The 12071-nt window shown below is 45.5% G+C and overlaps 2 protein-coding genes across 2 annotated transcripts in view; one reads left to right on the plus strand and one right to left on the minus strand.

The window, feature by feature from the left end:
• LOC139273608 (zinc finger protein 850-like) overlaps window positions 1-12071 on the minus strand; it is a 560896-nt gene that overhangs the window by 411940 nt on the left and 136885 nt on the right. The gene's annotated exons all lie outside the window — the stretch shown is intronic.
• The window catches only part of LOC139273606 (zinc finger protein 850-like), a 64445-nt gene that overhangs the window by 12313 nt on the left and 40061 nt on the right, over window positions 1-12071 (plus strand). Inside the window, exon 3 of the mRNA XM_070890565.1 lies at window positions 3727-3874. Coding sequence (XP_070746666.1) covers window positions 3727-3874 — 148 coding nt within the window. The remainder of the gene's footprint in view (window positions 1-3726; window positions 3875-12071) is intronic.

Consider the following 12071-nt stretch of genomic DNA (forward strand, 5'->3'; position numbering starts at 1 on the left):
TTTCTAAATGTCCTGCCACTATTTCCTTAATGATGGACTCCAGATGGTAGGCTAACTGGTCTATAGTTTCCTGCTCTCTGTCTCCCTCCTTTCTTAAATACGAGTGTAACATTTGCGGTTTTCTAATCTGCTGGAACCTCTCCAGAATTCAGGGAATTTTGGTAGATTACAACCAATGCATCCACTATCTCTGCAGTCACTTTTAAGACCCTAGGTTGCATGTCATCAGGTCCAGGGGACTTGTCCACCTTTAGTCCCTTTAGTTTGCTTAGTACTTTATCTCTACTGATAGTGGCTGTTTTAAAGCCCCCGCCCCCCCCCCACAATAGCTCCTTGATTATCAACTATTGGAATGTTTTCAGTGTCCTCTACCGTGAAGACCGATACAAAATATTTGTGTTAAATCTCTGCCAATTCTTTATTTCCCATCATTAATTCTCCAGTCTCATCCTCTAAGGAACCAATGTTTACTTTAGCTACTCGTTTCCTTCTTATATACCTGTCTGTTATATTTCTTGCTAGTTTGCTCTCATGTGCTATCTTCTCTGTCTTTATCATGTTTTTTAGTCGTCCTTTGCTGGTTTCTAACAATTTCCCAATCCTCTGGCCTTCCACTGTCCTTCGCAACATTGAATGCCTTTTTATTCAATTTGATACCATCCTTTACTTCCTTCATTAGCCAGGGATGGTTCATCCTTCTCTTAGCATCTTTATTTCTCACTTGAATAAATCTTTGCTGAGAAGTTATGAAATATCTCCTTAAATGTTTACTACTGCGTTTCTACAGTCTTACCCTTTAACATATTTTCGCAGTCTACTTAGTGTCAGTGATGAGGGTTGGTTTATATCAGACAGGAGGTGATTGGTGTCATGGAATCATAGCAGTTTACAACACAGAAGAGGCCATTTGGACCGTCGTGTCTGTGCGGTCGAAAAAGAGCTATCCAGCCTAATTCTACTTTTCAGCTCTTGGTCCGTTTCCCTGCAGGTTATGACACTTCAAATGCATATCCAAGTACTTTTGTAAATGCGATGAGGGTTTCTGCCTCTACTACTCTTTCACTCTTTCAGGCAGTAAATTTAGGACTCTGGAGGTTATGCTCGGACTGTGTAAAACATGAGTTCGACCACAGCTAGAGTATTCACACAGTTCTGGTCACCACATTACAGGAAAGCACTGGAGAGAGTACAGAGGATGTTACCTGGACTGAAGAATTTTAGCTATGAGGAAAGTTAGGATGGCTGGCATTCTTTTCTTTGGAATAGAGGTGACTGAGGATAGGCTTAATTGAGGTGTATAAAATTGAGGATCCCAGATGGAGTGGCTCTCGGCGATGCGACTCGAGGTGCTTAGCGCCCTCCTGGATGCACTTCTTCCACTTAGGGTGGTCTTTGGCCAGGGACTCATAGGTGTCAGTGGGGATGTTGCACTTTATCAGGGAGGCTTTGAGGGTGTCTTTGTAATGTTTCCTATGCCCACCTTTGGCTCGTTTGCCATGAAGCAGTTCCGAGTCGAGCACTTGCTTTGGGAGTCTTGTGTCTGGCATGCGAACAATGTGGCCTGCACACAATGTGGCCTGCCCAGCGGAGCTGATCAAGTCTGGTTTGTGCTTCAATGCTGGGGATGTTGGCCTGGTCAAGGACACTAATGTTGGTGGTGCGCCTGTCCTCCCAAGGGATTTGCAGGATCTTATGGAGACATCGTTGGTGGTATTTCTCCAGTGACTTGAGGTGTTTACTGTACATGGTCCATGTCTCTGAGCCATACAGGAGGGTGGGCATTGCTACAGCCCTGTAGACCATGAGCTTGATGGCAGATTTGAGGGCCTGGTCTTCAAACACTCTTTTCCTCAGGTGGTCAAAGGCAGCATTGGAGGTGGTGTGGAATCTCGTCGTCAGTATCTGCTCTTGTTGATAAGAGGTTCCCAAGGTATGGGAAATGGTCCACATTGTCCAGGGCTGCACCATGGATCTTGATGACTGGGGGGCAGTGCTGTGTGATGGGGAGGACCTTTGTCTTATGGATGTTTAGCGTAAGGCCTATGCTTTCGTATGCCTCAGTGAATACGTTGAGTATGACTTTGAGTTCAGCCTCTGTATGTGCACAGACGCAGGTTGGGGTGGTCTTGGATCTGGCCTGGAGACGACGAAGGTTGAACAGGTTCCCACTGATTCTGTAGTTCAGTTCTACTCCAGCGGGAGCTTGTTGAGTGTGAGGTGGAGCATGGCAGCGAGGAAGATTGAGAAGAAGGTTGGAGCGTGGATTGGGTCTGTAATGGATCCGTAGGTAAGGATCATCCATCGCCCCTGTGCTCGCTGACCTACATTGGCTCCCGGTTAAGCAACGCCTCGATTTGAAAATTCTCATCCTTGTTTACAAATCATTCCACAGCCTCGCCCCTCCCTATCTCTGTGATCTCCTTTAGTCTCACAACCCCCCGCTCCCCGTGATAACTTCTAATTCTGGCCTTTACCATCCCTGATTATAATCGCTCCACCAGCGATGGCTGTGCCTTGAGCTGCCTGGTCCCAAGCTCGGGAACTCCCTCCCTAAACCTCTCCCTCTCTTACCTCCTTCAAGACGCTCCGTAAAACCTGCCTCTTTGATCAACCTTTTGGTCCCCTGCCTTAATTTATTCTTGTGTGGCGCGGTGCCGAATGTATTTGTCCTGTAACACTCTTACACCGCGCGCTGGGAAGCGCCTTCCCAGAATTGTCTGTCCTTAATTTCTATCCTGTACTTACAGTGATGACTTTTGTAAACTCCTTATTACAGGTTATCAGAAGGGGAGGATTTGCAGATAGGGAACTTGAACCAAACATATTGTCAAGATCAGACAGTCACTCGATGCATCAGGACCTGAATATCATCAGCATTTGGATGTGGAGAAAGAAATGTTTGTCTATTCTGGTTGTGGGAAAAGATTTCAAACATCAGTGTGACTGGAATAGGACTGAAACACACACCCCCGAGTGAGAAATTAAGGACAGACAATTCTAGATTGTATGGAACATTCTTTCCTCTCTTGTTCCCCCAAAGCTGTAAATCCCCATCCCACACACTCTCCGTCCTCCCTGTACTGAAAGCCAAACACATCGCACCATCGCCATCATTTCTTCCTTCTCGCTGTTTTCTTCCTCACCTGAAGTTGCTGACTCTGGCTGAGTTCAGGTCAACACTCTCTGGTTCTCCTCCCCTGAAGGTGCTGACTCTGGCTGGGTGCAGTTCTACACTCACTGGTGCACTGCCTGTGGAAAGAGCTTTAACCAGTTACACAGCCTGAAAAAATATCGCACCATTCACAGCGGGGAGAAACCGTACACGGGTTCTGTGTGTGGACGAGGCTTCAACTGATCGTCCAACCTGAAGAGACACAAGGGCACCCGCACCATGGAGAAACCGTGGGAATGTGGGAAGGGATTCAGATCACTGTCTGAGCTGGAAACTCATCGACGCAGTCACATCAGGGAGAGACCGTTCACCTGCTCAGTGTGTGGGAAGGGATTCACTCAGTTATCCAATCCCATTGAACACCAGCGAGTTCACACTGGGGAGAGGCCGTTCACCTGCTCCGTCTGTGGGAAGGGATTCACTTGTTCATCTCACCTTACTGATCACAAGCGAGTTCACACTGGGGAGAGACTATTCGTCTGCTCTGTGTGTGGGAAAGGATTCATGAAATCATCTCACCAGCTGAGCCACCACCACACTCACACTGATGAAAGGCCATTTACCTGCTCCGTGTGTAGGAAGGGATTCACAAATTCATCCGACCTACTGGCTCACCAGCGTATCCACACTGGGGAGAGGCCATTTACCTGCTCTGAGTGTGGCAAAGGATTCACTTCTTCATCCAACCTCACTGCACACCGAGTTGTTCATACCAATAGGAGACCATTTAAATGTTCCGACTGTGAGAAGAGCTTTAAAAGCAGAAGTGATCTGATGAAACACCAACGTATTCACATGCTGTGAATCATATCGGGACTGAACCGTGTTCATTCTGACAGTTGGGCTTTGTTTCCCCTGTAACTGGGTTGGAGTTTAATTTTCTGGATATCTGACAAATAAATCAGCTTTGATTCCAACACACAGTGTGTCAATTCCTTGATTTCTCCAATATAAGATTGATATCCTTTAACCGACTGTTGCTTTTTTGGAACTTTTCTCCCTCATTTAACAATAACTTGAGCTTATGTAACACTTCAGGATGTCCCAAAGTGCTTTACAGCCAATGAAGTACAACAACATCAAAGTACATTTGAAGTGCATTCACTGTTGCAATATAGGAAGTGCGGCATACAATTTGCTCACAGCAAGCTGCCACGAACAGCAATGTGATACTGGCCAGATAATCTGTTTTAGTGATATTGGTTGAGGGCTGATGGGGCCTCGGTTCAGCGATTCATCTGAAAGATGGCAACACTGACAGTGCAGCAATCCCTCAGTACTGCATTGGAATGTCAGCCTAGATTTTGTGCTCAATTCTTTACAGGTAGACTTGAATCCAGAACCTACTGACTCAGAGACAAAACTGCTACCGCTAAGCCATGACTGACACCCGATCATTACTCATGATTATTTTAGTTTGGTTAGTCTCATGGACAAACTCCAACTCCCCATACCTTCCAGAGTGCCTCTCCTTGCCTTGGTATCCAGGGTATTGGTAACATGTCCATGTACCTGCCCTGGGAGTGTTTGATGGAACAGTGTAGAAGGAGCTTTACTCTGTATCTAACCCGTGCTGTTGCTGTCCTGGGAGTGTTTGATGGGACAATGTGGAAGGGGCTTTACTCTGTATCTAACCCATGCTGTACCTGACTGAAGAGCGCTTAAGGCAGACACTAGGTGTTCAGAATGACCCATTCCCCGATGCTGATATCCATCACCTCGATGAGAACATCATTTAACACAAGGATAAGAGAAACCCATCAGTTCCTCCCCTGGACACAGATCTGGAGGGACAGTGAGTGTCCCAAACATTGTTGTACAGTGTGCTCGATAGTTCCTCCCTGGGTCTGAGCCTTTTGGTGATGATTTGAATTTGATGCCCTCGAGTTACTGACTCACCGACTAGTGGAAATAGTTTTTCCTCGTTTACCTGATCAAATTTTGAATACCTCCCTCAGATCTCCAATTACCCTTTGTTATAATGAAAAGAGCCCCAGTTTCTCCAATCTCCCCTGGATAACTAAAGCCTCTCTTCCCTGGTATCATCTCAGTGAATCGCACTGCACCCTCTCCAAGGTGTTGCGCCAAATTTGCTAGATGTTCAAAAGATCAAACAAAGAGGTTTGCAATTTTCCTTTTAGGGTTCCCACAGTAAGTTTAACCTGAACAAAAGACTATAACACTAGATTCACAAGCCAACTTATCTTTAATAAATGCTTTAACAAACACTGCTCATTAGTCACTACAGAATATAGGACTCACAACCTATATAGAAATTACCCGATTCGGTCCGAGGTGATCAGTCTCCATCTGACTTCAGCTTAGGGATTCTACCCGAGGTTCCTGCTCCTGCTGTCGAGTGTTATTCCGAGGTTCTCGCTAACTTCCTTCAAAACCTTGTGTCTAGTCATAGCCTTTCTTCTCTCAGCTAAACACGTGTCGGTTTCGATAGATTCTGCTGACATTTCATCTTTGTACATATACATCCTTCTGTTATTGTAACCCTGTCTTGCCTCCAAGAATTATTACCAAACTGGTGTCTTTGTTACTGTGTATGTCCCATATCTTGATCAGTTAGGTCTTTTCATCTCTTCCCACACCCCCTGCTGTTTCTTACAGTGTGTTTCTGCTAAGGTAACTTCCCTCTGCCATTTGGCCTACATCTATTATTCCTGCAACTGACCTTCTGTTCGTTCACTAGCATTTATAGGGACCCTGTGTACTGACATTACTTATTCACACACACTCTCTTACACTCCTTTGAATTTGGCTTTACTATTTGGCAGCTTTTATCCTCATCTCCTTTGAAGTGGCTGTTGTTTTCAGTTCAAGAGAAGCTGAGTCTACTGGTTTAACCCTCAAGCATGAGTTAAATTCTTATTAATCGTGAATTCTTTCTGATATTTCCACAAGGGCCTCGACATTCTTCCTGGTGTAAGATCCCTAAAACCTGACAATATTCGAACTGCAGCCTAACCAATGATTTGTACAGGTTTATATGACCTCTGCCCTTTTGTAATCCACACCCCTATTTATAACACCTAGGATCCCATGTGCTTCTTTAACCATTTTATCAACATAAAATGGTTAAAATACATTGACTTTGACTTATGTGTGCATCATGGGAAAGAGAAGTTTAGTCTGAGTTAGAAACTCAAACAATCGATTCACTGCAGACAGGTCGCCATGGCAACACTGATAAGATATTCCATTCACTGAACCCACTGTTGGAATCTGTAATCAGATTAGGGGAAAGAACAGGGTTTGTCTGTTAATGTAACAATGTAAGCTCAAACCAGAGTGAGTAACACAATAGATTAGATTATAATGTGTGATGTTTATACCTAGAATTGTGAAACTATAAGAAATAACAACTAACAGCAGGCAGGGGAGTTTAGTGATAATGAGAAAATTACTGAAGAAAAGTAACTGCTGGGAACCAGGGAAAGTGTCCTTGTAAATCACAGATTAGAGAAGTTCCAGCTGTCTTTTCCCAGCTTCCTGCCCAAACCCAGCAGAGAAGACAAAGAAGAGTCTGGTGTCAGAGATGATCACTGCAGGGTATAAAAGTGAGGGGAGACTGATGTAAGGGGGCAGTCTGGACTGGAGACACCGGAGATCAACCTCAGGGTGACCGAGGTTCCATCCAGCGGGCTGACCTAATGTCAGTTACTGTGGACATGCGGAACTTGCATGTTTACTCCGATATGGCAGAGCACAGAAAATCTGGCCAAATTATATTTAAAAGATTAAAGTTGCTAATAATAATCATTGAATATATTTAAGGTGGAGATAGACAGAGTTTTGAAAGATAAGGGAGTGAAGGGTTATGGGGAGCGGGCGAGAAAGTGGAGTTGAGGCCAGGATCAGATCAGCCATGATCTTATTGAATGGCAGAGCAGGCTCGAGGAGCCAGATGCCCTATTCCTTCTCCTATTTCTTATGTTTGTATGTTCTAAATCTAGACTCTCGATCCTCAATAAGACAAGGAATTAGTTAGAATCTTACAACCCTAAATCTCTCTGCTCCTCTACTCCATTCAAAGTTTTACCATTTAATGTACATTTCCTCCCTTTTTCTTCCTCGCAACATCTATCACAGCAAATTTCTCTGCATAAATCTCATTTCACATCTACCTGCCCCAATTACTAACCGGTGTATTGACAATGAAGGCACTTAAAGTCCTCTTCATAGTTGGCCATGGGCCCTTTTTGATGTTCCGTGGAGATTTTGATCGTGTACCCCATATACCCAAGCCCAGATCATTTCTCTACATTGAGCAGAGCATTGGTCCCCACACTTACCCTGGGAACACCACTGTTTACATCCCTCCAGTCTGAAGAACATCCATTAACCACTACTCTCTGTTTTCTGCTCTTTACCCAAATTCCTATCCACACTGCCCCACTCCCTTTAATACTGTGAGCCTTAATCTGATAAACAAGCCTCCTGTTCGGCACCTTATCAAACACCTTTTGACAATCCATCGACACAACATCCACTGTATTTCCTTTCTCACTGCACTGTGTTATTTCCTGAATCCCTGCTGTCTGTCCTGAATCAATCTATTTCACAAACAAATGCTGCAATATTTGCTCCAGCTCACAGGGTTCCATCTGTTTAAAGCCACAACAGAAAGATCCAGTTTCCTCCTGGAGTTTGAGAGAAATCAGCTTCAACAATGGGGCAGAGTTTCATCCAATGAGGGAGATCTGGGCTCAGCACTGCCCACTGGGTGTCACAAGCCCCGCCCCTCACATGCTCTGATTGGTTCGACCTACTGGCTCACCACCTATTTTCTATGTTTCTATGTTTCTATGTCTGTAAATGGAGGAGAAATGGGGACTGGTCAGGGAGTGTCTGTAAATGGAGAAATGGGGACTGGTCAAGGAGCATCTGTAAATGGAGGAGAAATGGGGACTGGTCAGGGAGAGTCTGTAAATTAAGGCAAAATTACTATTTTAGTTAACAAATGACCAGTGATTTTAATGGGACTCTTCCCGTGTCCCAGCTCCTGTAAGTACTGGCTGTAATGGTGCCAAACTCTCAGGAGGCTCCACACCACTGGCTGATCGTGTGTCAGTGATCTCCCATTAGATTAATGTGCTTCTGCTGGGTGTATGTTTAATAAAGTGCCCAAAGCATTTCACAAAAGGTGGGGAACCAGTGAGTGTAGAACTGAACCCAGCCAGAGTCAGCACCTTCAGGGGAGGGAGAGGGAGGGGAACCAGTGAGTGTAGAACTGAACCCAGCCAGAGTCAGCACCTTCAGGGGAGGGAGAGGGAGGGGAACCAGTGAGTGTAGAACTGAACCCAGCCAAAGTCAGCACCTTCAGGGGAGGAGAGGGAGGGGAACCAGTGAGTATAGAACTGAACCCAACCAGAGTCAGCACCTTCAGGGGAGTAGAGGAATGGGGAACCAGTGAGTGTAGAACTGAACCCAGACAGTGTCAGCACCTTCAGAGGAGGAGAGAAGTCGACCAAAAGGGAAAATGTTGGAGATGGTGCAATGGATTTAGACTTAAGCACAGGGAGGAGGGAGAGCGTGGAACAGAGATTTACAGATTTGGGGGAAACAAGAGAGGAAAGAATGTTCCATTGAAACTAGAATTGCCTCTTCTGAATTTTCATCCTGTACTTACAGTGATGATTTTTAAAAACTCCTTTTACAGTGTATTAGAAGGGGAGGATTTGCAGACAGGAAACTCAAACCAAACATATAGTCAAGATCTGACAGAGTCACTCACTTCATCACCACCTGAATATCATTGGCCTTTGAATGTGGAAGGAGAAATGTTTGTCTGTTCTGTCAGTGGGAACAGATTTCAAACATCACTGTGACTGGAAAAGGATCGAGACACAAACCCGAGTGAGAGTGTTCCAGTGCACTGACTGTGGAAAGAGCTTTAACCAGTTACACAGCCTGAAAAAACATTGCACCATTCACAGTGGGGAGAAACCGTACACGTGTTCTGTCTGTAGACGAGGCTTCAAATGATCATCCAAATTGGAGAGACACAAGGACACCCGCACCACGGAGAAACCGTGGGAATGTGTGGACTGTGGGAAGGAATTTAGTTACCCGTCTGAGCTGGAAACTCATCGCTACAGGCACACTGGGGAGAGGTTGTTCACCTGTTCCATGTGTGGGAAGGGAGTCACTAATTCATCACACCTTCTGAAACACCAATAGGTTCACACTGATGAGAGATCTTTTAAATAATCCGATGGTGCGAACTGCTTTAAAAGCACTGTGGATCTGATTCAACACCAGCGAGTTCACACTGACGAGAAACAGTTCAGTTGCTCTCACTGTGGGAAGAGGTTCAGGCATCACCCTCATTGCACAACAATGCACTCACACTGGGGGAGGCCATTTATCTGCCCCATGTGTGGGAAGGGATTTGCTTGCTTATCCACGCTGCTGACACACCAGTGAGTTCACACTGGAGAGAGGCCGTTCACCTGCTCTGTGTGCGGAAATCGATTTGCGTGCTCATCCACGCTGCAGAATAAGGGGTCAGACATTTAGGACAGAGAAGAGGAGACATTTTCTTATTCAGAGGGTGGTGAATCTTTGGAAATCTCTACTCCAGAGAGCTGTAGGTGCTCTGCCGTTGAGTAGATTCAAGACAGATGATGATCATTTTTGGGGAACTAAGGGAATTAAGAGCTATGGGGATAGTAAAGGAAGATGGAGTTTAGGTAGAAAATCAGCCATTATCTTCTTGAATGGCGGAGCAGACCCGAAGGGCCAAATGACTTACTCTGGCTCCTATCTGTTATGTTCTTATGTACCCTGCGTGGAGAGCCTTCCATTGGGGACCCCCGCCTCCGCACGACAGCAAGATGACCCACCATTGCGATTGAGACTGGGCAATGAACAAAATTCATCAATCAATGTCACAGAGACCTGAGTGCCCGGGTTCTTAGTCCTGGAGCCAAGTACGCTGGCCGCCACTTTTCCATCACTAACTCGCAACTTACGCCCGGCCCAATCTGGCTCAGTCACTAAATGCTTTCTAACTGTAATTCTAACTCTGATGGAAAGCTATGAGGCCGCATTGTATTGTACGACCTATCGGAGAGGCTTTTAATGGCTTTAATAAACTGGCAATAAGATTATTTTAAAAACTGGAAAGTGGTGAAAAATGCCACCAGCGCTGCCTCAAAACTCAGAGAAATCCACTTCATCAATGCCCCTGCCACAGGACTCAATCTCCACCCCCTCTCACCACTAGTGCACTGTGTCTGCAGTATGTACGGTCTTACAAAATGATCATGGTCAGGTCGTGTGGAGTCAAAGGTCAGGTAACAGAATGGATGGAAATATGGCAACAAACTACCCTCAACTCCAACAAATGATTTCCATTTTGCAAGCATTTTTTCATCCACTCTGCTGCCTGGCCTTTCACTCCACGCGGCCTGACTTTGATCATCTTGTAGATCTTACATATTGTTGTGGATAGCAAGCTGGTTACAAAACAGGAAAGAGAGAGTAGGGGTTAAGAGTAGCTATTCAGACTGGCAAAAGGTGGGAAGTGGTGTTCCACAGGAATCAGTGCTGGGACCACTGTTCTGGCAATAGGTGGGAAGTGGTGTTCCACAGGGATCAGTGCTGGGACCACTGTTCTGGCAATAGGTGGGAGGTGGTGTTCCACAGGGATCGGTGCTGGGACCACTGTTCTGGTAATAGGTGGGAGGTGGTGTTCCACAGGGATCGGTGCTGGGACCACTGTTCTGGCAATAAGTGGGAGGTGGTGTACCACAGGGATCGGTGCTGGGACCACTGTTCTAACAATAGGTGGGCAGTGGTGTACCACAGGGATCGGTGCTGGGGCCACTGTTCACCATTTACATAAAAGATTTCGACTCAGGAATCAGAAGTACAATTTCCAAATTTTTAGATGACACAAATTGGGAGATAGAGTTAATACTGAGGAAGACTGTGACAAAATGCAAGACGTTAATAAGTTTGCAGAATGCGTGTGTAATTGGCAAATGAATTTCAGTATAGATCAGTGTGAGGTGGTGTGCTTTGGTAGGAAGAATAAGGAGGCCACATTCTATTTGGGAAATAAGAGTCTAAATGGGGCCGAGGACCAAAGGGATCGAAGTGTACAGATACTTAAATCACTAAAAGTAGTGACGCGAGTTAATAAGACCATGAAAAAAGTAAACAAAGCACTGGGGTTCATTTCTAAAGATGACTTCTGTTCTGTGCCCAGGAGCTCTGAACCATGGAAGAGACGGCTGGGACACATTTCTTACACAGCTCAATATTAACCTGCACGGCGACTTTGCTGTCAGTGCAGAGAGATGAGAAAGACTAAAATGCCGTTTGCCCCTCTCAGTGTGGCCCTGAAGGACTGTGTCCAGGTTGAAGTTCTGTTCACCTCCCTGTACGATCCTACCCCCAGATTGTCCTCTCTGAGCTCACCAGGTGATGCTAAACACTCAGGTGGGAAAGACAAAAATCCACAGCAATGTGTTAAAAGCAAAGTTGATTTATTTCCCATTCATCCAGAATATTAAATTCCAGTCCAGTTATAGGAGTTAACATCAGCAGAAACAAACCCCAACTGTCAGAATGAACATGGTTCAATCCTGGGTGTGATTAACAGCAGCAATAACAGCAGAATTCAATCCCAGCAGTCACTTGTGAAGTCGCTGGTGTGTCAGCAGGATTGAAGACTGAGTGAATCCCTTCCCACACTCGGAGCAAGTGAATGGCCTCTCCCCAGTGTGAACTCGCTGGTGTCTCAGCTGGCTGGATGGCTGAAGCCTTGTCCACAAAAAGAACACGTGTACAATTTCTCCCCACTGTCAATGGTGCTTTTTGTTTCCATATTGAAAGGCCGATGATATTCAGGTCCCGATGAATCAAGTGACTCTGTCAG

Source organism: Pristiophorus japonicus, chromosome 9, assembly GCF_044704955.1.
Source record: "Pristiophorus japonicus isolate sPriJap1 chromosome 9, sPriJap1.hap1, whole genome shotgun sequence".
NCBI lineage: Eukaryota > Metazoa > Chordata > Chondrichthyes > Pristiophoridae > Pristiophorus > Pristiophorus japonicus.